The sequence below is a fragment of the Colletotrichum graminicola genome (assembly GCF_000149035.1).
Source record: "Colletotrichum graminicola M1.001 genomic scaffold supercont1.19, whole genome shotgun sequence".
Taxonomy (NCBI): Eukaryota; Fungi; Ascomycota; class Sordariomycetes; order Glomerellales; family Glomerellaceae; genus Colletotrichum; species Colletotrichum graminicola.
The window spans coordinates 326,126-351,994 of NW_007361023.1; the positions used below are offsets into that span (position 1 = coordinate 326,126).

A 25,869-nucleotide genomic window follows, 5' to 3' on the forward strand; every position below is an offset into this window, starting at 1 on the left:
TATTTCTTGTTCCGTTCGGAGTCACCAAGGCCTCAGAACGATGAACAACCCGGCCAAAGGCGTCAAGTTTGTCGGGTCCGACGCTTCGGGGCTGCCTCTCAAGCGGAAGCAGGTTCAACAGGCCTGTGATTCATGCCGTAGGAAGAAGGTTTGTCTAACGCGCGACGCTTTCTACGATGCGCAATGTGTATCTGATTCGGCCTTTGCTTTATTTCCATTTTAGAAACGATGCATCCACGCTGAGCCCTCGTCGGCAGAGCCCGCGCAAGCCAACGGGCACGATGGACCCGCGGGATCCTCGCCGGCCAGAGATGTGTTAGTTTCCCAATCTGGCAAAATCTGGATCCAAAAAGGGGGGGGGGGAAACGAAAAGAAAAAAATAAAGCTGACTCTCGCTTTCAAGACATACGGCTTCGGGCATCGCCTCTCCCGTCAAGCATCGCAACTCGACCACTGCAGCTCCTGATGCCTTGTCCATGTCCCCGTCCCGCCGCGACTCGTCCGCGGCAGGGCAGGCGGATCATGCGCAGACCCCTCAGACGCGGTTCGTCGGCGACCTGAACCCCGAGGGTATGTTCGCCGAGGCCGCCGACCCGGAAGCGGCGGCGAACCCTACTCAGAAGGCCGAGGTGGGCGTGTGGCTTCCGTCCGTCAACACGACGGCCGCCCAGTCGACCGCCAGCGTCGTGTCGCGTCCGCTCGCAATGGTCGACAGGGCCCTGTTGCCCTTCGTGAGGGAAAACTGCCTCAAGTGCGTGCCGCCAGAGAAGGATTTCAAGCATCTGCACCGGGTGTATCGCGACAAGATCCACCCCATCTTTGCTTTGATCCCCGAAGATGTGGTGGATGACGGCGACTCCCCGACGGCCGTTGTCATGCGCCAGGTCGTGTCTCTGGCCGCCGCCGCCGATCCCGACATGAAGAGTCATCTGCGCCTGGCGAACCAGGGAAACAAGAAGCTATCCTACCAGGACTTTTCGCAGACGATTTCCGGCTCTGTCCGGACCATCTTGGAGACGAGCCTCATCACGGACCGGACGGTCCATATTCGCGCCCTTTGCATGCTGTCGCTATACGTTCAACCTTCGAGTGCCGATGAGGCAGACTTGCCCGCCCAGTTGGGCGCCAAGGCGGCCCACCACTCCCAGACTCTCGGCTTGCACCTTTTCCACTCCAGCGATGACGCGCTGGATACTCTGTTTTGTGCCGTGTGGGCTCTCGACCGCATCAACGCCGCAGCATACGGAAGACCCTGCGTCCTGCACGAGGGAGACATCGGGCCCGGCCTCGACGACTGCTTCCGGAGACAGCAGCCGTGTTTCCGACTCTTCCTGTCAGTCGTGCAGTGGCTGGACAAGGTCATTGAACTGTACAGGCCGGGCGTCATCGCCCAGTCACTCGAAAGCAAACCGTATATTGACCTGCCGGTCCTGGAGCCCATGATATTGGAAGCCGAGGCCTTGCAGGTTTCCACGCCGCTGCTTGGTACGTCTTTGATTTTTTTTCTTGTTCCTCCTTGGGTTCATCGTTCTGACCGGCTTGCCAGCGACCATAGAAGTCTTCTATCACGCCGTCATCATCCTGTCCTGTCGTCTTTCTAGACCCGGTCCGCCAGCGCAGTATGCGTCCTCCATCCCGCCTGCCTCGGCCAATGCCCGTCGCTCCCTTGCTGCCGAGCGTATATCTTCAGCCATCCGCCGGGACCACCTGAGCCCCGTGCCTCTCGTTCCTTACGCCCTCTCGCTCGCCCTCAGCGTCGAGTACAGGAAGATGCGGCACAGCGCCCTGCCCATGTTTCGCGCGCGTGCCCGCAGCGCCTTCAAGTCCAACTCGGAGCTGATGAAGCGCTTCGGCGACGTCTATTGGAGCGCGAGGGTGGTGGCAGGACTGGGAGAGCGTATCCTACGAGAGATGGAGCGGGCGGCCAACTCCATCGCGCAGGGAGCAGCAGGGGCGCCTTTGCCGTCGTCCGTCACGGATATCCCCACCAATGGGAGGGCCGAGGCGCCTGCCGCGGTGGCTGCGGTGCCGGATGCAGCTCCGGCAGCGTCGACAGCAGCGGCGACCACCACTTCAACCACCGAATTCCCGCCCTTGGACGCCATCGACTTCTCCATCGTGGATGCGATGCCTCATCTCGACGTGTTTGGTCACTTTGACCCGAGTTTCAATCTCCCGGCAATCGATAACGCATTGGAAGCCAACCTCGACATCGGACTGCCACTTAACTGGGGCGAATGGGACCACTTTGCCGGTTGAGAGCAAGCCTTATGATCCGAGATACCCAGTAAGGCTTGCTGTGATCCTGTGCTCAGTACTTTTCAGGTATGCAGCGCTATACTTGAAAGATATGCAAGCCCAGTGAGACGCCTAGGCGAGTACGCAGAAGTTGCATCTTCATTGTACATACCAGCGCTTCGCCTGGGTAAGAGTCTTGGACGAGGCAGCAAGGGAAGATTTAGTAGCCGCCGAGTCTGTGATATTCGACGCCAGATCGAACCACCGATTCACCCTCCACACCCAGCTCTACAAACGATATCGGTCACCAACTGGTATCTACACTAGATATGGTAGGACCGGGTCATCGTCATTGCGTAGCCGCGTTGGCGGTTTGTGCACTGGCACAGCCTCGTTCCCGAGTAGCGAGATTTGAAGCCGAATCGCCTCGGCCTAGGCGACCAACAGCACGTCGCCTGGTATCGAGTGTCGACGTATACAACTGAATCCGTAAGGGCATTTGTCATGAAATAAGACGGCTTAAGGGTCTCTGCGAGGTGCCTCCAAGGTGGAGAGACAGTATTACGGAATAGACTAGATAGTATTAGACAGTCATGTTCCTGGTTTCGCTACAAAGAGACACATCGCTTATATGCTGCTTCTGGCTTATTTCCAAAGACGATAATGACCGTCGAGTACTCTAAACGACAAAGAATCTGCGGTTCAAGAGTCCAATGCTCACAAACCCACCCTGCGATTCATGCCGGGCCTTATTAATCCATGATGCTTCTATATACATAGTATATGCTGACTAATCACCAGGGGTCTTTGATCCCCCCCGCCAAACCCGAAGCTCCGGGTCGCCACCAAGACGGCGAGATGCACGGAAGCTTCAACCACAGCGACGCACTTCAACGCATCTCCAACCCTTCTCTCCTTACGTCGCCAACGATACCCAGGTCCCCATACCTCTTGCGCCACTACATGAACTTGGCAAAACCGGTCGTGCTTCCACCATGGCACCGCCTTTGAACTTGCTGATCCGCGCCCTAGTGGCCTTTGAGGACGTGATTATCCGACAGGCGAGCAGCTTCCAATGCGCCGTGTTTTGCGCCTGACAGGCCCTTGAAAGGCCTGCGTCTAGTTTGTCCATACGACGCACATGCTGACGCCGAGTTCTGGCACCAGATCCTCAGGAGTCCCGGCTTCCACCGCGGCGTCGGCCGCATCCATCGGTACATTGACGAGAAGCGCAACGGGCCCCTGCCGCATGAGCCGTTGCGCCAGGGCCAGGCATCCGGTACGTTTGAGGCAGCCAGGACTTTACTGCGATGGGAAAAGGCTGACCCGGTGTGTGTGCAGCGAACCCGGACGAGCAGGGCTTTGCGCGGCACTTCTTCGAGGAGCTGAAGAACCAGCTCCGAGGGACGCCGACGAACCCGCCGCCGCCGCCACCCGGACCGCCCAAGCGATGATGACACGATGCAACTCGGACGCGGGTTTCCCGAACGAGACGCCGTTGGCTCTGCATTCGAGGAGGCAGGCTTGAAATACTCCGCACACGCCGATTGCATGATGGAACGACAGGATGGCAAGCGGGAAACGGCAAACGACACGACCCGGGCTGCGTCGGTAGCAATTTCGTACTCGGAAAACGTTTTATTGGCGACGTACTTCGTATACTGTTACTCGCGCCGCCCGCGCAACATCGACCTCTGGAATATTGCAAGTTATTGGTGTACAGAGAAGGGGAAGCGGATACGGGCACAGTCACGCGGCATTCCGGCATCTGCGCTGGGCGGTCAGTACAGGCCAAGGACATGGATTCTGTCGCAGGGGTTCGCCGCGTCAGACTAGGATTCGTTACCGCTCGACAACCTCTCGGGACTCGGAGCGTGGCGTGCCCGATGCCCCGAGGAAAACGGAGTCCCGGACCGGCCAGCACGGTGAAAAACCACGTGCTCGTCCTTCAGCAGAGACTTTGGACTCATCGGCCGGCACGCATCACAAAAGTCTGAGACATGAAGCGGGAGCCCCCACCCTTCGAGCCCGACGGGGATGCCCCGGAGAAGCAGATGGTATCGCACTTACAGTGAAAAACAAGCTTTCCGTAGCCAAAACCACGCTCAATCTAGCCCGTACCCGTTGCAAACCTCCGCTAGGCGGTCAAGGACTTGGATCGACGCGCCACAAAGTGAGATGTAACTTCCGAAAGCTTTGCTTCCAAATAATCGTAAATCGAACCTCTTCCCGACTCCCCGGCTCCTCTCATCTGGTCCACTCGGCGCGGATCCGATTGAGCGGCGGAGCCCGGAGCCCGGGGGCCCGATGCCCGATGCCCGATGCCCGAATTGCCCCTTTCGGAAACCCCAATCTGCGTAATGCAACCCTCGCTCATGTTATGGAGCGCCCTTCTGAGACATTAACACTGAGCCCTCGAAAGAGGATAGTCTCGCCGGCTTGTCGACATTCGGACCACGGTACTAGCCCGCATCGCCCAATCCGAAGTCTTCCCTACTCGTTGCCGTCGAAATCCAGCTCTTTCAGCCCATTCCGCTTCTTGTCTTCCATGTCGATGCCGTCTTCACACATGCTGTCCCACTAAGCACAGCAGTTGCCACGAGGCCGCCCGGACTCAAAGCCCAGGGCAAGCTTTGCTCTTCTCGCTTTTGGACAACCGGAACGAAGTTGATCTAGAATGGGAAAGCTACAGGATCAGCCAAGAGGCATTTTCACAATGACGTTGGTGAAATCTGGCGAACGAGTCCCCCCCCTCCTAATGCCAAGTTGTCGTTCGCCACACCACGGCCAATGGAGGCGGGAGGGCGTGTGTGTTCTCCACGATTTACCTGATTTGGCATGAATGGGCAGCAACTCGGGAATCGATGACGGATTTATGCAGACAAAACCCTGCGATATCAGTCCGCGGTGCCTGGGATGCTAGGAATAATTCTTATATTTTCCCTGATTATAATTCGCACGTAGAGTTTTTGAACTAGACACAAGAGTATGTATTAGTGCGACTCAAGATCCTCCTCCCCTCCCTGCGAGCCAGGGTTACTTGAAACCCGCGTCGGACCACGCGTTCCAATGCTCAAAGTTCAAAAAGTTCCACACGACGTTCGGGTCGACGAGGTTGGCGTCCAAGTCGCCCGGGATCATGAGGGCGTCGCCAAACTCGACAGCCCCGACCGGGAACCCCGCACCCTCTGACGACGTGAAGGCGGGCGTCGCGTACGCGGCCAGACCGCCGCCGCCGCCGCCGTCGCCGTCGCCTTCGCTTCCGTCCGGCGCCTTCGTCACGGGCCCGGCCTCCGCCGCCGCACTGCCGCATCGCTGCTGCGGCCCCGAGTGCGTTCTCGCGCCGACGTGCAGCAGCTCCTTGACGATGTCGGCGCACCGCCTCGCCACGGCGAGCATCTTCATCGACTTGAAGATGTCGAGGCTGAGCTCGATGTTCTCCATCACCTCGTCTGCGGGGATGGGGCAGATGTTGGAGATGAGGACGTGGAGGAGCACCATGCAGGCGTCCAGCAGGTACATGCAGTTGTACCACCTATTTCCCCCAAACCCCCCCCAGTCCCCGGGTTAGTCTCATGGAATGTGGGCATCTCGCTAAAAGAAGGGGCTGTTGGTTCTACACACCATGTTCTGAAATACGGCCTGTGGAGGTAACTTGTGTGCATGAATTTGATGGTCTCGGTGGCGGCCTTGACGCAGGACGTGACGTGCCGCGATATCGTGTTTCGGTCTGCTTCTAGAGACTTTGCGATTATGAACTGCCGGTGGAGCAGGATTCTCGCGTTCAAAAACCCTAAACATCCTTTGTCAACGACGTGATCCACTCGCGTTGTTATGCTTCGAGGAGGGGGGCGGGGGGGGGGGGGGGGGGGGCTCATACGTAGTTTGAGGACGGTCTTCTGCTTCATGGCAAACTCGCTGTCTTCCAACGACGACATGTCGAACCGTAGCTGTCGCGGGAGGCCGGACCGCCAATCGTCGAGGTCCCGGTCCAGGCTCAGCGCCGTCTGCGAGAGGCGCTGCAGCGACATGTGGTTGCTGTGCACGCTCAGGTTGTCCGTCATCCACATCAGAATCTTGGCCAGGTCGACCATGGGGTTAATGAGACAGCAGGCAGAGTTGGGGAAGTGCTGGGTCCTGCTGTCAGCGATATCGAATGTCTTCGTCGTCGGGGGAAAGGGGGGAGGGCTGACTGACAGATGTATTTGGAAATGGGATTGAGTAGGAATTCGGTGCTCGCAGACCCGATTGGCGGCCTGCCGAGAAGCACATTTCACTTGAACTGTCAGCGTTGATTTCCTACGGGGCACATGGATACGCTACATTTCGTGTGAATAGAGCGACCTTATGCAGTTAGCTTCTTGAACGTCGTAGACGAGAGCCATCGTTGCCACTCACCACCACAGCAGGCTCTCCGGGCTTGTTTCTGAGCGAATGTTGTTTGGGATTCCCATGGCAGAGGCTGTTCTGATGGCCATGCCGCTATACATGTAACAGCTATGTGGTTTCAGTGCATTCTGGCCAAAGACGGACTAATTCATCTCGTGTTAGTCAAAAAGGCTTTGGCAAACACCCTTTCTGCTGATTCCCGAGCGCACCCCGACGTACCATGAGGAACAAAGTCTGAGCAGTCTCAAGGGAACTCGACTCGCAAATGTCTTCCAGATGGAGCCTCGATCTCTCAAAGAACCTCCTGGCCAGGCGGATGGGCGGGTACAACGAGTCGTCCTCGCCCGGCTGCTGTCTTGTCCGGTCCAGGAACTCCCGGGTGTGGTCCTCCATGAGCAGCGACGCCTCGCCGGCTGTGATGGCCCCAATGGCAACGACCACGTTGTAGAGGGCGAGGAACCTGGCCTCTCGGCGCATCTGGGAGCACATCAGAATGTCCGGCCTCAACGGCCTCGACCAGATCTCGTCCTCGCACCGCTGGAGGAACGCCGTCTGCTCCAGGATCGGGTGGATGTTGTGGAGGTTCTGGAAGTAGAGCCGAGCGCACTCGCGCTCCATGTCCGTGGCCAGCGACGCGTCCGCGGCACTCAGGAGCGCTTCGGCGCCGCCAAAGACGCCCTGCTGGAGCGACTCCCTCCTCGCTACAGTGCTCTGCGGGCTTCCCTTGCCGTACGGGCTCTGGCCGAGGACCCGCGAGTCCGGGGGCGTCGAGTAGTCTGAGCTGTGCAGCAGGTTCACGATGGAGCTCTGGCTCCTTTTGACGCCGACTTCCGGCTGCTTCTGCGTGTTGGCCCGGGAGCGCAGCCGGGCCAGGAAGTAAAAGGTTCCCGTCGGGCCGTAGAACTCGGCACCCTCGGTGTGCTCGTTTACCTGGCCGAGCCCGTCCACTTCCTGTTCTGAGGAAGGGGTCGAGCCTCTCTCGCGATGTCCATGCTCTTGCAGGCTCAAATAAGTTGAAGGCTCATGCTTGATGGGATCGTCTGAGCTGGCCGGCGACGGATGAAGACACTCAGGGAGAAATACCCGCGGTTGAGGCATGGACTGCGGTTGGCACACAGGCTGGAACTGCTGAGGCATGGGATGAGGCTGCAAAGGCTGCTGGATTCTTACAAGTGACCCATAAGAGGGGGTCCCCTGTCTCGGTCTGTAGAGGCAGTCAGACACGGAGGCAGACGTTCTCTCACTCGGACACACGTACGTCTCGTTTTGTGCCTCTCCATACGAGCACGAGAACTCGTGTCCTGAGTTAAAGGCCGGAAAGGTCAGTGTTGTCCAACACGCGGAATATGTCTGATACTCACGGACACAGTTGGAGCATGGCGAATTGCCATCGCACTGAAGAGCACATCGTCAGCACCGGCGACTATTTGCCCCCATAGTAATCGGCAGAGCGGGACAAACCTTCAACTTGCGAGCTCGACATGTACCACAAGCGATCGGCGCCCTCGGCCTGCGCTTCCTTTTCAGCCCTGCGGAGCTCGGCTTAGCCGAAGGGTCATCACCCAGTGGAATATTCTCGGTCTTCATGGAAGGCAAATGACAAGGAATTAACTCGTAAACGTTCGTTGAACAGGTCAGAGGTGAGGGAGGGGAGGGAGGGGTCCACGAGATTATGGACGCGAATTACGGACGGGGATTCGGGGATACCAGGGAAGCCATGGCACTTATGTTGTGCATTTCGTCCGACCAGAACCATATGCGATCAAATTTGAGGAGGATGTGAGACAAGGAACCTCAGGTAGAGTTTCTGGCACGAACCACACAGCATCATAGACACACACTGGGGCGTTGTTGAATATCGGACGACTCGACAAATCGCATGGAGGCGTTCGGGGGAGACGGTCGTCTCGAATGAGACGTCGTGGATCGGGAACCTTTTTCTCTTCGAAATAAAGCCTTCACTGATATGCTTTCCAATATCCCCTGAAATTAAAGACTATGCCAAAACCTCACATGTCGTCTGGTTTAAAAAAGAAAGAAAGACAAAAGAAAACCACCTCGAGATAACCAGCCTACTTCTGATTGTACGCTTTGACTGACTTCAAACACACAGATGATGCTTGAAATCAGCCAGCATCCTGACCCCACAGCCACACACATCTCCGGTCTTTCATCATACAATGTACCGGTAGACGCCCATAATGAAGATTTTCTATACCAAGTGCCTGCTCTCATAGTAGGCGGTGGCCCTGCAGGTCTGTTGACGGCTTACATGTTGTCAAGACACGGCGGTAGGTCAAGCAGTGGCATTCCATACACACGGCACTAGCTTCGTTGACAGGGGACGCTAACGAGCATTCTAGTGAAGTCCCTTCTGGTTGAAAAATATCCGGAAAGGCTAGCTGCGCCCAAAGCTCACGCGCTTTGTCCCAGGACCCTCGAGATTTGCAGGCAGTACGGTCTTGATACCAACGCCATCCGCCGTCTTGGGACTCCGCGGGAGGACGCCTGCTGGGTCCATTTCCTGACAAACCTTAGCGGCGAGAGGATTGGGTCTCTCCCGTACGAGCGTATGGATGCGGATGTGTTGGAGAGTACGCCCGAGGTAGGAAAAAGACACTCCCTCCCCTTGCCCAGCGAACACTTGATGAACCGCTGACATGCCGTGACTGTTTCCAGATGATACACAACATCCCGCAACCCGAATTTGAAAAGTTCATTTCCGACCAGCTACGTGGCGACCCCAACGTTGATATCCGCAAAGGCGTTGGTTTTGTGTCTTGCGAACAAGTGAGTATGACTGCAAAACCATGTCCAAAAAAGGCCGTCAGAATAACGTTCAAACTTGGTTTCAGAGGGGCGACGAAGTAGTTACTGTAGTTGAAGAGTTAACCACCAAGAAGCGCTGCACCATCAAATCAAGACACGTCATCGGATGCGATGGGGCAAAGAGCCAAGTCCGCCGCTCGCTCGGCATCGAAAGCGAGGGTGAAGACGGATGTAAGTACTTGGTCGGAACGCCGGGTTGCGTCTCTGCATTGCTGATGGCTCCCAGACGAGACCATGATGACGATACATTTCAGCGCGGATCTGCGGTCAGTTGTGAAAGACCGTGTTGGTATGCTACACTGGATAGTCGATCCCGCCTGTTCCGGGTTCATCATAGCATACGACCTCGGAGGAAACCAAGTTCTGATTAGCAACGTTGACGTGAGTTGCTTGATATGTCCCGACAAGGGGGGTTGAAGCTAACGGCGATTCTTAGCCAAAGAGGCAACCGATAGAAACGTGGAACGAAAAGGTTGCCCACGCCACTGTGTCTGCCGCCATTGGGAAAGACATACCGCTCAAGATCCTCAGCTACAGGCCTTGGGTGTTGAGTCGGAAGGTGGCAAAAGCCTACCGTCGGGGGAACATATTCTTGTAGTACCATCCAGCTCTTGCAAGTGCGCATCTTGCCGTGGACTAACGATGCAACAGAGTCGGCGACGCAGCGCACTCATTCCCTCCCACGGGCGGCCTCGGGCTCAACTCGGGCGTGGCAGACGCGCACAACCTCGCGTATAAGATCGCCGCCGTGCATCAGGGGTGGGCGGGCCCCGGACTCCTCGACACGTACGAGGCCGAGAGGAGACAGATTGCCGTTGTCGCTGCGGCGCAGAGCGTCAAGAATGGGAAGTCAATCTTTTCGTTCCTCAAGGCTGTTGGCGCAGCCGAGAGCGAGGACCTGATGGAGGCGAGGAAGCGCATGTACGAAACGATACACGACCCAGCCAAGCAAGCCTTGATATCGGAAAATGTCGAAGGCCAGCGGGAGCACTTCGATAATGTTCGTCCCCCCCTCGAGTTCCGCTGCGTGGGAGGGGTCCTACAAGGACAACATGGCCGCGCCTGTCTTTCCATGTGGGAATGCTGACTTTGGACTGTGAAACAGCTCGAGATCCACATTGGTTATGTGTACGGCGACAAGAAGCCACCCGCGAACGCTTCGCATTTCACACAAAAGTTCAAGGCCGGAGCCCGGCTGCCACATGCTTGGATCGAGCTCCGCGGCCGGTTCGAAGGGCTTCCGCAGCAGGCAATAGATTCATCATACGTCACGGAACTATCCCACGAGCAGGTCGCAGCCAAGCGGTTTTCTACGCTGGACCTGATGGCACCGGGAACCTTCAATCTCATCACCGGATGCCGTTCGGCCTGGAGCGCAAGATTTGCCGAGGCGGCGGCGGCATTGGGCGGCGCCGTAGGTTCCCGGCTTTGGGGTGCCGATGAGGACTTTGCTTTCTGCAACGAGAGCCACCGCAGGCTATACGACCGAGAGGGGGGCCTCTCTCAAGGAAAAGCCATTCTTGTAAGACCAGACCAGCATATCCTTGCATGCCTGGGTCATGGGACGTCTGCATTGGAGTTGATAGAGTGTGTCAAGAGGCATCTGGACACAGAATAGTTGATCATTTGACTAGCTCAAGGGCCAGGCAGATGAATCGGTGTGGATAGAACGATAGAACAGGACCAGGGTAGCTCCCTGTCGCATTAAGCTTTTCACACGCCAGGTACATGACAATGGAGATCCGCCCAAGATCCTGGTTTACAGTCCGTCAATAGGAAGAGCTTTCCGAGTGCTGGTTTTCTAGTGAACCATTTCTGTTTTGCCCCGGAGTTCACCGATGCAGCGTTGCCAAGATATGGGCAATACGCAACGGGCGAGCACATCAACCTGCATGTTGACGCTTCTACAAAGACAACATGAACCACTAGAAGCAACCCGAGTCAGATGCTGGGTAATATAGAATCCTACCGGTACGGAGTACTCATCTTGACTACCGGTAGTGGGGTCGTACGCGGTTGTGCGGAGCCGACAATGTCCCCCCCTGCTGTAAATACCCAACTTGATGATTTTAATTAGACAAGGTTTTGACTATCGAAATGACGAACCACAATTACATAGATGACCAAGAGTTCCGCGAACGCCCGTATAAAGTATTCCCTCTTCTCATCATGAACTCGCCTCGACCGCTTCAACTTGCCAAGAACCCGGCAAGGAAGCTCAGGTACCAGCATGTGGTCTTCTTCACTCCTCCTCGTGGCCTCGCTGCTCTCGGGAGCGGCCGAGGCTGCCGGAACTCGCAAGACGTACATTGTCCACATGCAGAACGCCGAGGCGTCTGGTGTGCTCCGCCGATCCCTCATCGCTGCCTCGCTGGACGCCGCCTCGGTCGACGCCGACCACGTGCTCTACACCTACCAGAACACGCTCAACGGCTACGCGGCCATGATCACCGATGAGCAGGCCGACGCGCTCAGGGCCCAGCCCGGCGTTCTTTTCGTCAGGCCCGACCAGGTGTATCAGCTTCAGACTACCCGGACACCGGCCTTCCTCGGCCTCGAAAACTCGGCCCTGCTCGGCCGGGATGCCTACGGCGTCGGCCCGGAGAGCTACCTGGGAGAGAGAGACGGCCTCAACGGCACTAGCGCAGAGTCGAACCTTGTCGTCGGCGTCCTGGACGGGGGCATCTGGCCCGAGAGCGCGAGTTTCTCCGACGAAGGGATGCCGCCCATCCCGGCCCACTGGAAGGGCGCGTGCGAACCAGGCCAAAACTTCACGACGAGCAACTGCAACAGGAAGGTCATCGGCGCGAGGATCTTCTACAAGGGCTTCGTGGCCGGGGCTACCAAAGAGAATGGAGGCAACTTCAGCTGGGCCGGCGTCACGCAGTCGCCGAGGGACGACGACGGGCACGGCACGCATTGCGCCTCCACGGCGGCCGGTGCCGTGGTGCCGAACGCCAGCATCTTTGGACAGGCGGCCGGGACTGCGCGCGGTATGGCCCCGGGCGCGCGCATTGCCGTGTACAAGGTCTGTTGGGGTGACACCGGGTGCTGGGACTCGGACGTGCTGGCGGCCATGGACCAGGCCATCGAGGACGGCGTCGACGTCATGTCTCTCTCTTTCGGCCCTCCCCAGCCTCAGTTCGCCCCGTATGAAGGTCTCGTCGTCGGCTCCTATGCCGCGATGCGCAAGGGCATCTTTGTTGTCAGCGCTGCCGGTAACGCGTGAGTATAACCTCCTCGTCTTCCGTGGATCGGGTTACCTGGGTGATACGGTTCTTATAATCTGTTCTAACTTGCTCGGCTTATAGAGGACCTTCTTTTGGAACGACAGTTGGGCTCGCCCCCTGGGCCTTGACTGTTGCAGCGAACACCCTCGACCGCGATTTCCCCGCATATCTCACGCTCGGGAACGGCAAGACTTACACTGGCTACACTCTCTACACCAACGGTTCCGTTGCCGACGAGGAGCCTCTTACGGATGGCGAGGTCTTCCCGCTGATTCACGGCGCCGATGCCAGCAACGGCAACAGCACCAATGGGGCTCTCTGTTTGAGTGATAGCCTCGATCCAGCCAAGGTCGCCGGGAAGGTCGTCCTCTGCGTGCGGGGCCAGAACCGCAAGGTCGAGAAGGGAGTAGTCGTCAAGGCTGCCGGTGGACGCGGCATGATCCTCGTCAACCCGCCCGCCAACGGCGACAACTTGGTCCCGGACGCTTACCTGCTCCCCGCCATGCACCTCAACAAGGAAGACGGGCCCGAAGTCGAGGCCTACGCCAAGGCCGGCGGCGGAACGGCCGTTTTGGAATTCCCCGGCACCCGCGTCGGGGTCCCGGCCCCGGTGATGGCCGCCTTCAGCTCCCGGGGCCCGAACATCAAGGTCCCCCAGCTCCTCAAGCCGGACATCACCGGTCCCGGCGTCTCCATCCTTGCCGCGTGGGTCGGCAACCAGGGCCCCAGCGGCCTCGCCCAGGATGTCCGCAAGGTGGACTTCAACATCATCTCTGGCACGTCCATGTCCACCCCGCACTTGGCCGGCATCGCCCTGTTCCTCAAGGCCCGCCGTCCGGACTGGGGCCATGCCGCCATCCGCTCAGCCATCATGACCACCGCCTACACCACGACCAAAGGCACCCAGTCGCCGCTGCTGGACTACGCCAACTCCCAGCCCGCCTCGCCATTCCACTACGGCAGCGGCCACGTGGACCCGGTTGCTGCCCTGAACCCGGGCCTCGTCTACGACGTCGCGCCCGACGACTATGTCGGCTTTCTCTGCGCCGTCAACAGCACCTCGGCATTCATTGCCGGCATGACGAGGAGCAATGCTACATGCGACGAGCAGAAGACGTATAGCCCGTACGACCTCAACTACCCTTCTGTCTCCGTCTTATACACCAATCCAGGACCCGGCGACGGCGCCTATACCGTCAAGATCAAGCGCACCGTTACCAACATCGGCGGCGCCGGCACCTACACGGCTGCCGTCTCGCTGAATGACCCAAGCCTAGTCAAGGTCTCTGTGGAACCCGAGATGCTTGAATTCAGCGCGGTGGGCGAGAAGAAGAGCTACGAGATTACTGTAACGATGAGCTCTCCCCCTAGCGCGAATGCCACATCCTGGGGAAGGCTGGTGTGGTCGGATGGCAGCCACATCGTAGGTAGCCCGCTGTCTTTTGTATGGGGCTTTAAGTCTTGAGGAGATAATGTCGTATATCACAGCAGACAGACGGCAAACTTCCCAGCGTGTTTAACCAGCTGCTTATACCGTGACCACTGCCGCAAAAGATGTCATCTAATACTACACGTAATCAAGCAAGTAAAAGCACTTGTAAACCTAAAACAAAGAAACAAAATATAAAAACATACAACACCAGGTATTCGCTGGTCGTCACCGACCCAACTACTAATCCGGCCCTCACTGGCTTATCTATGGGAGAGCGGACGGGATCCCGAGTTTTCCAGTGGGTATGGTCGTATGTGCCAGTCTGCAAACGTTTTGCGGATCATATACTACCCTGGCGGGTGACAATGCGAAGGTGCAGGGGTTAATGTTTCCACTAGTGAAGAAAATCACTTTGTGCTTGGCTTTAACTAGCTGTGGGGGTCTGCTCCTAAACTAAATAGAGTTGTTTATATCTCCTTAACCTAATCTAAGTATTTTATAGTTAAAGTTTAACTTTTGTTAGAATACACAGTGTACCCCGCTGCGCCTTTAGTTGAGAGCTGAATTTAGTCCAGCAGCTTATCAAGTCGGTGAAGGATTGTTTTACCAATGTGGATTGTTAAACTAGGGTCTCGTAGGCATTAAAGAGAAGGCATGGCCGTGAAATTACCTGACCTTAGTCACAATCCTTGAACTTTATGCTGAATAATTAGCGTAGAGGGCGTCGTCACATGTTCCAAGTCTAGTGCAGTAGGGACAGTCAACAGGATGATACTACCTCGTTGTGAAGTGACGTTATAATAAACGTCTATGCTCTGGTCCGCCTTCTGAGGGTAGCCTACCTGCAGCTCTATGCCGGCAGGGAGTAGTAGCACTAGCAAAGTGCGGATGTTACGGGCTTTGGCGTTTCTGATAAGCAGAGAAGACTAATATGACTTGAAACCTCTAAACAAATGCGTATATGTGAATTTCTCGTCGTCAGCGAAGTCGATAGTAAGTTGTAACCCCTGCAGGTGAATTCTCGCGCGTGGCCCAAGCTGACTCCTTTCCTCTGACAAACGGTACACATAGTGGAATAAGCTTAAACGAATTTAGGGATCTTAATCCTCGGATTTGGACCAACTGCACGAACCTCTGGCTTGGCTCTTTCGTACTGTGTCGGGCAGATGACGGAGCCACCCGTGAGTGAGTGCGGGCAATGCGGGCCAGAGAACAGCCTTGCGACTTTTCCCCTTTCCCTCTCACATCCTACGAGTATTGCAACACTTGGTTTACTGACGACGTTATTAGATCTAAGCCCTACGCTAACGCTGAAACCAACTTATCTTAGCTCATTTTTGAAACATCTCTCCCGCCTTACCAAGTTTTGGACCTTGAGTCTTCTTGAAGATTCTTTTTTCTCTTTTTCCTTCTTATTTTTCCCACCTGGGTAGCAGCTATGACACCCTGTGTCCCGTTCAAAGTAGCCCGTGGTTATTTGCCTACTCTTTCCCCCATGTGTTTATCAATTCCGATGACTCAAGGTTGCTAGTCCTGCAAGCCACGGGATCTAGATCTAGATCCAACCGCCTTTCTTCGACCTGATCGATCGAATCATGAAATAGCAGCCACTTCCCTCTAAAGCACGTGAAGGTGGGTTCTTCCGTTCAGCCGCTTTTGGGCCGTGAAACCTGTGCGCATTAGCGATTGAAGAATGAGGCCGACGGGCTGTATGGACATCAGGTGACAGGAAAATGCAACGGCTCATGGACCTAGTCAAGCAACGCGGCGGCAAACTTTTGAGTGGTCGGCAGAATAATGAGGTAGGTGGGAATAAGGTGGTTCGGGAGGAAAACCCCCCCCATTTCGGTGTTACCCGGGAGCGTCTTGATCGCAAGGCTGGAAGCCAAGATCGACTGTGCCTTTCCTCCTTTGGGACTGGCGTCAAGAAACGTGGGATTCAAGAGACTCGGGGCCCCGGGCAACCCATCTAAGTCTGCGGCCTAGGCGACGCCTAATGACGCCATCTACTCTTGCTCCCCTGGCTAAAGCCCGCCGTGTGGCACCAGTGGCTGTTTAATTATTACTTATCAGCCTTGTGGTCGTGGTTTGTGTCTTTTTAGGAACTAGACCGGCTTTCGAACTTTATCTTTACCTGCGGCTGAAGACCGGTTGGTTTCCCCTTCACGAGCCACACAGGCCTCGTGGCCAGCCTATAATGTAGGTCAGGAGAAGGAGGGCTTCGAACTTGGTTGTTCATTGCAGATACGATGTGAGCTCGCGGTGCCGTGGCTTGAGAGGATCCGGGGCCAAACAAACGCCACGGCCTGGACGGCTTGCCCCTGGTGGCATCTTGGGAGGAGAGACTGAACGGCGGTAAACGCGAGAGTTTTAGAGTGTCTAGATGCGTGCCTTGTGCAGGATGAATCTAGCATATAATCCCTTCTCCATCCTGCGAGATGAGCTTGATTTTCCTCGGCATCCTTGTCATAGCCCGCTCGACGCTCATTCAAGAAAGGCGAATCAATCTGCAACACCGCAATTATGCGCACCGACATTCTTTTGTTCCTGACGCTCGTCACCGTTACCTCTGCGATCTCTCCTTCCCGGTCCATTAATGGCATGTTAAACCGCACCGCACCCAAGAACACATTCTAACAAAACCACAGGCATTAGCCAACCTGCTGGACTGATTCCTCGCGGCGCCTCGGCCCGTGGGAATACCCCAAAGCGCGCCGTAACTGGCATTAGCAGCACTCTGCCTGATCCATGGACCTATAGGGGATGGTGAGCATATATGCTAATGGTTACAAACAGCATATGATGTCTTGGTTGGCCACAGCTGACGGTGTTCCTAGTTTTACTGAAGCTGAGTCCTCGAGAGCTCTGAGTGGCGACCACTACAGCGGAGATGACATGTCTCAGGAGAAATGCGTTGCTTATTGTAATGGAAAGGGATATGGTGAGTGACACTCTCTTGAGCTCTAAACGACGTATATCAGGCTTTCCCTGACCTTATCTCGATACGTAGGCATGGCTGGCGTCGAATATGGCCGAGAATGCTATTGCGGCTACCTCATTGATTCCGCCTCCGCCATGGCGCCTGAGAGTGACTGCAGCAAGCCGTGCGCTGGTAATAGCGACGAAGTCTGCGGTAACGGCGGGCGTCTTAATGTCTTCACCAACGGCGATTCTGGACCTACTATCTTGTCTGCCTCTGGGGACTTTCAGTCGCGCGGGTGCTACTCCGACCATACCTCATCCCGCACCTTGTCCACCCGTATGAGCCTCCGTGGCGACCTCACTGTCAGCGAATGTACTACAGCCTGCGCTGCTCAGGGCTTCCCATACGCTGGAGTTGAATTCGGCGAAGAGTGCTTCTGCGGCACTAGCATCCAGAACGGCGCCCCTGTTCCAGCCACTTCGTGCAACATGGCCTGCGCCGGCGATAAGACGCAGTACTGTGGTGGCCCGGCTGCTATCAACATCTACATGAGCTCCAAGCCCGTTACAGGCAACCCCAGTGCGATCCCGTTCGGCTGGACCCAGACCTGCTACACCGACAGCCCTAATCGGCGCGCTCTCTCGTACAGAACGGACTTGACAAAGTTCAGCGCCGCCCAGTGCGTCGCTCAGTGTGACAGCCTCGGATACGTAAGGAGACCCCTCCCCTATTAGCTTTTTATCTAGCACCGCGATGCGTCCCTTTGTCCTCGTCAAGGATAACAGGGATTTTTGCCTACTTGCTTGCTCTACTCGCACAACAGGAGCTAACTCTAGGCCCTTGTAGACATACGCCGGTGTAGAGTACGGATCAGAGTGCTACTGTGGCAACAGCATCGATGGCGGCAACACGCCGGCGTCCAGCGGCTGTGATATGCCGTGCGACGGCAACCGACTCGACACGTGCGGCGGCGCCGGGCACATCAACATATATCACGTCAGCTGCCCCGGTGTGCCCGGCTGCGGCGATTCCAAAGCCAGCATCGGAAGAACACCAAACACCGGGAGCGTGAAGGAGTGCTCGGATATCTGCCAAGCCGACCCGCTCTGCCTGTCTTTCCAGTACGGCAGTGAAACAAAGGACTGCAACATTTACAAATCGCCCATTGCCGGCAGCGTCATGAAAAACACCGCGGGTACATGCCGAGATTCCTTCTACGAGAGGGTCTGTCCCATGGACATGACCCCGGGCCAGACCTCGGCCCAGACCTCCTCAACCTCGACTCTGACCTCATCGACACCGACCTTGACGCCAACCTTGACGCCGACCTTGACCTTGACACCAACCTTGACGCCGACCACAACCACAGGCCCAGTCTTAACCTGTGGCGTGGTGAGCTGCGGTAATGTCAACTATCTTCTGAACTCAGGCAACGTCATGTCCTTGGGAGAGTGCTCAAATATCTGCAAGGCCAACCCGCAGTGCCTGTCCTTCCAGTTCACAGATTACGGTAGAGGAGAGATGGCGTGCTACACTTTTAATCTGCCCGCTGCTGCCGCCATTGTCCCCGACACTGCGAATAGGTGTATCAATTCCTTTTTCTACGACAAGCTGTGTCCTGTTTTAATGCCAACCTCAACGCCAGTCCTGACCCCGAGCCTGAGTCTGACGCTGACGCTGACCTCTTCAACACCAATCTTGACACCAACCTTGACGCCGACCTTGACGCCGACCTTGACGCTAACCTTGACGCCGACCCCAACCACAGGCCCAGTCCTAACCTGTGGCGTGATGGGCTGCGGTGATGGTTCCAATCTTGTTGACTCAGTCGACGCCATGTCCTTGAGGGAGTGCTCAAATATCTGCATAGCCGACCCGCGGTGCTTTTCCTTCCAGTTCGGAGATCGGGGTGATGGAGTTCTGATCTGCAACACTTTCAACCAGCCCGCTGCCGACACCCGGGTCCCTGGCACTGAGAGTATCTGTCCTAATGCCGCTTTATACGACAAGCTCTGTCCCGTTTTGACGCCAATCTTGACGCCGACCTTGACGCCGGTCCCAACCTCGACGCCAACCTCAGGCCCAGCCGCAGGCTGCGGAGTCGGGGACGGCTGCTATAATCCCGCCTATCTTCTTCAAGCAATCCGTGACTCTTCCTTGGGGGAGTGTTCAAATAACTGTAAAGCCGACCCGCAGTGCCTGTCCTTCGCGCTTTTCAGTGACAATACCTGCTACACTTTCAATGCGCCTGTTGCTCTCTCCCGAGAACCCAACACTTCGGGCTTTTGCCGTCCTGGCTCCTTCTACGAGAAGGTCTGTCCCGTTTAGGCGAGCCGCGGCGATTTCCGCAAGAGAAAGCTCTGGCGCTTGTGAGCCGTGACTGTAGCGTTAGGACCGCATGTACCTATTACTGAGAGAGCTCTGGTGGGTAATGATGTATTGCTGAAGTATGCGTCCTGGGGGTGGTTCTTATAGTGTGGTGGTGATTCAATGCATAGTTTGAATCCCCCTAAATCTATTTCTCTCTCTCTCTCTTTCTCTCGGTAGAATGTGGTGAGGGCAGAAATCGCTCAGGTCGTGTGAGTCGGTCGGTGCTTCGGGGGACATGTGCGGTAGGGAAAGGCATAGGAGACCTCAGGTAGGAGGGGCTTAAGTCTATAAACATGGTGATGCCAAAAGAGTGTGCCTACATATAGGCAAAAGAAGGTGAAATCCTACGTAACACGAAACTTAATAAGAACAGACCGAGCACGTGTTTTGTAAAACCGGCCTCTGAAACAGCTGAGATATAGGGATAAAAAGACGTATCAAGCTTACGTCTAGTACCAGCATAGGGTGGCTCTGTAGTTGGATTCGAAATAACTTGGTAAGAAGAAATCGGGGTTGGGCTTTACAAGAACAAAGGTGGCGACAAGAGCAGGCTTATCGACGCTTGTCAAAGATAGCGGATAGCAATAGACGCATCAGTGTCACCACGTCAAGTCATGTGAGCCCGTAGTCAGTCAGCACACCGTTGAGGCTGACATGAGCAGTGTCGTCTACCTTGCGCTTAGGCAGTTGAAGGACTGGTGACCTGCCAAGACAAACACTGCAGAGACTACGGTGCTCAAACCATATGCCTGGCCCCTGGGCCAAAAGATGATGTATATTGTGGTCTGTAAATAGTACCAAGTGAGGTAAGTCTCTCCAAGATCTAGATGCACACATATATCTAGGCAGATATCTAGGACAAATGCAATGCCTGCTGATGCGCAAGCAGCAGATAGGCTGGCTCACATGGTATAATGTCAGCTAATTAGCAAAAGTAGGCAACACTAATAGATAAACACCCAAAGATGGGGAAGTAAGCAAACCCGGTTTTAGGTTCAATTGTTTGGGCCTTAGTACTGTACTTGACTCGGCGATATTCAGCTTGGAGAAGAAGCCTAATGAAGAAGAGCAGTGCTTATGTACCTCGAGAATCGCTGGAACCCTTTCGAAGCCGAGCTGCAGAACTTTCACTTTGAGATTTAGTGCGGAAACATTCCGCCATCAATAAAAGTCTTCAAACTATTTCTAGCCACAGCGTTCTGCTTCAGGGCTTGAATCTGAAGAAACCCATACTAGCCACATAATCAACAAATACCTTAAAATAGAGGCGCCTCAGTTGTGTTCCCTCGGTTCTCGCTTAACAAGCTCAAGTGCTTGACCGAGAGTCGGTCGCCTGTTTCCGACCACCCCATGGAAACATGGACGTGTACCCTCTAATGTCTGAATACTGAGTCTTTTTATAACTGCTATACACAAAACAGTGAGCCAGCGTGGAGCTTCAAACGCAGCAGGACACTTACAATTTGTTTCCAACAACACTAACTCGATACACATGTAACGTCACGTCCTCATACTTGGGCTTAGGTGATGTGCTTGTATCCGCATCAAGAAGTATTCATTGCTTCCCGTTTCCATCAATGTTGTGCGGCGGGTGCACATGGTCTTTATCCCAAGTGAAATTTCGGTGGAAACTTTGTGAGATGAAGTCGTTGACAAGGGTTATCGAGCGCTGCGAAGGCACACCAGGAATTTCTTCTAATCTGACCCTAAACCAGTATCTTTTCAGGGGCTGGTGTTTCATTTGATTCTGGGTTGTCAATGACTTGAGAAGACTTTAATTCCATAGTGGGTGTTATTGGGTAGATGAGTGAAAAGAGCGAAAGGTTGTTGTAGAGTCGTCATTGGAAGCATTATATATGTTGTGAGGGGGCCTGTGTGCTAGGAGGTCACGTGACCTCCTGGGCCCCTCACCTTCATCCAGCCTCTGCCTATAGCCTCAAGAGGAGGATTTTCCTCCTTACTACTACACACTACTATAGATTAGTAATATTACTATTTACCTTACTTTATTACTCTTATACTCCTATAGGTTATAAAGCCTAGGCCTATATTAATTTTTCTTATAAATTAATTAGTTACTTTTACTTATCTTTATTAATTTATAATTATTTACTAATTATTATAATAGTTACTTAACTTTACTTACTATTTTTACTATAGCCTAAGTTAAGGATCTTTTACTAATTACTATAAGGATACTTTTACTTATTAACTACCTTAATTTATTACTTTAGGCGTTTATTAAATAGTAGTAAATTATATAACGTTTTAGATACGCCTTTTATTATAGTAAAAGAAATATATAAAGATTAATATATAGTTAGGCTAACTATAGTCTAAAGTAACTTACCTATATTACTATTATTATAGCTAATAGTAGTAATTACTAAATAGTCTTATTAACTATCCTTAAGCTTAAGGGGAAGTTAAACTAGTCCTTATAAATTATACTTATTAGTACTACCTTTTATACTAATAAAGTTAAGAAGTATATTAACTATAATATCTCTTAACTAGCTAAAGATATTATAGCCTTTACCTTATAAAAAACTAACTATAACGTTATATATAACCTTTTTATTTTATTATATAATATATTAATTAATAAGCTTTTTAATATAAGATAGTAAAATAATAGTAATCCTTATACCTTAATAAAGACACTTAAGAAATATATTCCTAAGGTATCTAAAGATATAGTTAGAGCCCTTATTAATAAATTCTCTAAGGGTAGTGCTTAAGATTATAAGACTTTTTATAATACCCTTAAACGTATATAGTATCTATATACCTATATTACTAGTCTTTATAGTAAAAACTTTAACTACTATTAGGCTATTCTCTTACTTAATTATTTTAAGACGTATTTACTTAATATATATAAGCACTATACTAATAATAATAAGAAGCCTAAGTAGGCTATAGTTATTAAGACTATATACTTACTTAAGATAAAAAGTAGAAGATAGGCCTTATTACTTACTATAAGGCTGTAATTACTACTACCTCTAGTACTAATAGCTAAGGTACTACTTTTACTAAGAAGTTAGGCTATAATATTTACTTTTATTATAAGAAGAGTTATATTACTATAAAGTGTTAGACTACTTATCTAGAGCTTATTCTTACTAACTATATGTTTTATAAGAATCTACTTACCTATATAGCTAAGTATATCTATAATAAGGATTATAAAGAGGCTACTGCTTTTACTATACCTAATTCCTTTATATTAGTTTTTATAAAAGGTGCCTTAGGTATACTAAGCAGCTCCTTAATTACTAGCCTTATAATATAACTAAGTAAGGCTATTTTTACTACTATAAGTAATAAAGCTATTACCTTATCTAATATTATACTAAATTTAGGCTACTTAAGCCTTATTTATAACTTACTTTAACTTTTTATATTATATACTATTTATAATAACCTTTTTTTTTTACTACTATAAATAAAAAGTAAGTGTTTTTAGAGGGATCTAGTACTATCTTCTTCTAAACTTAAGATCTAGCTAATCTATCTTAGATAATTAACTAGACTATTAAAGATATTAAGTATAGCCCTTATAGCCTAGCTAACCTTTTTAGCCTTAGTAAACTTTATAAGGTAGGAATTAAGTATAACTATATAACTACTAGTATTATTAACACTAAATCTAAGGCCTAATTAGCTACTATTAAATAGATTTCTAATGTCTATATACTTTATATTATAAATAGGCTAACTATACCTATAGTAACTACCTTTACTTTATTAGTAGTTAGAGGTAAATACTAACTAACCTTTAAGATAATACACTATTAACTTATTTATACTTATCTATTATAGGTTATTAAGGCCTGCTGTTAAGTAGGTATATAATTTACCTAGGCTAAGATTAATACCTTTTACTATAAAGCCTACTACTTAGCTAAATCTATAGAGCTTATTAGCTATAACACTTTACTACTTTTTACTTTAGTAGGTAAAGAGATTTATCTTAACCTTATTAAGGTTAAACTACTATTAAAAACTAGTATAAGATATACCTTTTATTTTCTTAACTATTATAGTAGCTATTATTAGCTTTAACTCTTATAAGCTTATTACTATAGGGTTATACTTAATACTATTAAGAATTTTAACACTACTTTTACTAATATAACTAGCCTTACTATTAAGAGCTAGGTTTCTAATAATATGCCTAAGCTAAAAAAAGTGCTTTATAATCCTTACTTTATAAGTATAAGGCTTAACCTTATAATTATATATACCTTATTAATAAATAGATTAATTAAGTAAGCTAGTTATATACTTATAGAGGCTGCCTATACGTTACTAATTAATAACAGCCTACTAGAGGAGCTTTAGGATTATACCCTTAACACTATAGTGTAAATCCTTAACTTTTTACCTTAATCTACTAAGGGTAAGATAAGCCCTTATAAGATTATTACCTATAAGCTTAACCTTATTACTAATTATAAGCTACCTTATATTAAACACCTTTACACCTTTAGCTATATAGTATATATATATAAAAAAAGTAGTAAGCGCCCCTTACGTTTTATAAAAATAAAGCTATATATAATAAAGGGTTACTTTATTAGATATAGCTTTTTATATAGCTATATCTACTACGTCTATATCTTAAGTAAGAAGTAAGTTATTTACTATTATAATATTTATTTTTATAAAAGGCCTAAAAAGACTATTCTTTACCTTATTAATAAAGTTACTATCCTAGTAGATACTAACTATAATATACTATTTAATAAGCCTAATTTAATAACCTAGTATTTAGCCTATATCTCTAACTTATATTAACTTATTACTAAAAAGTCTTATAACTAGTAAATTAATTAATCTAATAGTAGTAAGTTAAATAGTAAGCGTATTAATAATAGCTACTATATAACTCCTCTTTTAGAGGATTATTAATAGTAACCTATTTCTACTATATACCTTACTTAACAGACTAATAATATAGATACTACTAAAGATAAGTTTTATAATATAAAGTAATAAGAGGCTAACTTTTTAGCCCCTATTATAGAAGAAGATTAGCTAGACTTTATTACTAAGGCTGCTACTACTTTAGTTACTAAAGGGGGCTAACTACACTATACTAGCACTATAAAGCCACTAGGCTACTACTATAATACTGCTAGTATCTAAAAGTATAATAAAAAGGCTTATCTTACTATAGATATTTAGGTTTATAATAACGCTTATTATTACTTTATTAGTATACTTACTGCTATTACCTTATTATATATACTACTACCTAGATATAATATTTTATTTACTATTAAGAAGGCTAAAAAAGGCCTACACTAGTAACACTAGAAGCAGGCTTATAATACTAAGATCTAATAATTTACTAATAAGGAGGTCTATACCCTTATTAATCCTCTTTCTAATATAAAGATTTTTTTTAGTAAGTAGGTATTTAATATTAAAACTAATATAAAAAATAAGATTATTAGATATAAGGCCTAATAAGTAGTCTATAGTAACTATAAGTAAGGTAAATAGTCTTTATAAGAGGTATATACTACTATAGCTACTACTACTACTATATACCTCTTTTTTACTATTATTACCTTATATAGACTAGTATATAAAATATATAACTTTAATACTACTTTTCTTACTACCTTTATACCTAATAGCACTTACGTCTATATCTATTAACTTACTAGTTATACTATTAATAATAATAAGGTGTAGTTACTTTATAAAGCTCTTTATAGCCTTTATAAGGCACTACTATAGTAGTTTATACTTATTAAAGGTAAAATAGAGAAAATTAGCTTCTACCTAGTTAAGGGAGAAATTTATCTCTTTATTAATAAGAAGCTTAATACCTACGCCTTAATATATATTAATAATAACGTAGTAGCTACTACTAATAAGGAGACTACTAAAAAGGTATATAATATACTTACTAAGGTCTGCCTATTAAAGGACCTTAGTAAGGCTTCTTAGTTTCTTAGCTTTTAGATATAGCGCTTTACTACTAGTAAGATCTTTATTAACTAATATAAGTATACTAATAGTATACTTTATTACTTTAGATATAGTAATTTTTAACTTATTAAGACTTTATTACCTACTAACTATAAGTTACTTACTATATAGGTAAAAGATAAGTGTTCTAAACTTAACTAATAAACCTATATTAAGTAGACTAGCTACCTTAACTAGTTAGCTACTAGTATATACCTAGATATTACTTTTATAGTTAGTAAGCTTTTTTAGGCTAATACTAGCTTATTATCTGCCTATCTAGCTGCTATTAAGTATCTTTTTTACTATCTTAAAGGCACTACTTATTATAGTATCTTATTTAGTAGACTTAACCCCTCTACTAATATTAGCCTCTATATAATAGAAATACTTTTTTTACTAATAATTACCTATTATAGGTTTTTATAAGTAGTTACGTTATCTACTTTATAAGATTACTAATTACC

The 25,869-nt window shown here is 50.1% G+C and overlaps 7 protein-coding genes and 1 non-coding gene across 8 annotated transcripts; 6 read left to right on the top strand and 2 right to left on the bottom strand.

Annotated features, from left to right (window-relative positions):
- Positions 1-40: 40 nt before the first annotated feature.
- GLRG_05574 (fungal specific transcription factor domain-containing protein) lies at positions 41-2,259 on the top strand (the record flags this gene model as incomplete). Its single annotated transcript, XM_008096259.1, has 4 exons — positions 41-148; positions 224-315; positions 404-1,485; positions 1,547-2,259. 4 exons carry the CDS (start codon positions 41-43, stop codon positions 2,257-2,259), a joined length of 1,995 nt encoding a protein of 664 aa, XP_008094450.1.
- A 974-nt stretch (positions 2,260-3,233) lies between these two features.
- Positions 3,234-3,692, top strand: GLRG_05575 (uncharacterized protein; the record flags this gene model as incomplete). The annotated part of the gene is made up of 3 exons (XM_008096260.1): positions 3,234-3,284; positions 3,406-3,517; positions 3,580-3,692. The coding sequence occupies 3 exons, from the start codon at positions 3,234-3,236 to the stop codon at positions 3,690-3,692; spliced, it is 276 nt and encodes a 91-aa protein (XP_008094451.1).
- Positions 3,693-5,274: 1,582 nt separating this feature from the next.
- GLRG_05576 (uncharacterized protein) lies at positions 5,275-8,214 on the bottom strand (the record flags this gene model as incomplete). Its single annotated transcript, XM_008096261.1, has 8 exons — positions 5,275-5,773; positions 5,863-6,031; positions 6,119-6,375; positions 6,637-6,770; positions 6,847-7,831; positions 7,886-7,928; positions 7,989-8,022; positions 8,089-8,214. 8 exons carry the CDS (start codon positions 8,212-8,214, stop codon positions 5,275-5,277), a joined length of 2,247 nt encoding a protein of 748 aa, XP_008094452.1.
- A 526-nt stretch (positions 8,215-8,740) lies between these two features.
- GLRG_05577 (FAD binding domain-containing protein) lies at positions 8,741-11,074 on the top strand (the record flags this gene model as incomplete). Its single annotated transcript, XM_008096262.1, has 8 exons — positions 8,741-8,918; positions 8,991-9,232; positions 9,307-9,417; positions 9,483-9,627; positions 9,683-9,837; positions 9,893-10,050; positions 10,108-10,456; positions 10,562-11,074. 8 exons carry the CDS (start codon positions 8,741-8,743, stop codon positions 11,072-11,074), a joined length of 1,851 nt encoding a protein of 616 aa, XP_008094453.1.
- A 612-nt stretch (positions 11,075-11,686) lies between these two features.
- On the top strand, positions 11,687-14,151 carry GLRG_05578 (PA domain-containing protein; the record flags this gene model as incomplete). Its single annotated transcript, XM_008096263.1, has 2 exons — positions 11,687-12,681; positions 12,768-14,151. The coding sequence occupies 2 exons, from the start codon at positions 11,687-11,689 to the stop codon at positions 14,149-14,151; spliced, it is 2,379 nt and encodes a 792-aa protein (XP_008094454.1).
- Positions 14,152-14,314: 163 nt separating this feature from the next.
- GLRG_12519 lies at positions 14,315-14,430 on the bottom strand. The gene has a single exon (XR_001139453.1). It is a non-coding gene; the product is annotated as a 5S ribosomal RNA (ribosomal RNA).
- A 2,700-nt stretch (positions 14,431-17,130) lies between these two features.
- GLRG_05579 (WSC domain-containing protein) lies at positions 17,131-18,447 on the top strand (the record flags this gene model as incomplete). The annotated part of the gene is made up of 3 exons (XM_008096264.1): positions 17,131-17,751; positions 17,888-18,236; positions 18,296-18,447. The coding sequence occupies 3 exons, from the start codon at positions 17,131-17,133 to the stop codon at positions 18,445-18,447; spliced, it is 1,122 nt and encodes a 373-aa protein (XP_008094455.1).
- Positions 18,448-18,478: 31 nt separating this feature from the next.
- Positions 18,479-18,846, top strand: GLRG_05580 (uncharacterized protein; the record flags this gene model as incomplete). The annotated part of the gene is made up of 2 exons (XM_008096265.1): positions 18,479-18,624; positions 18,687-18,846. 2 exons carry the CDS (start codon positions 18,479-18,481, stop codon positions 18,844-18,846), a joined length of 306 nt encoding a protein of 101 aa, XP_008094456.1.
- Positions 18,847-25,869: the final 7,023 nt, after the last annotated feature.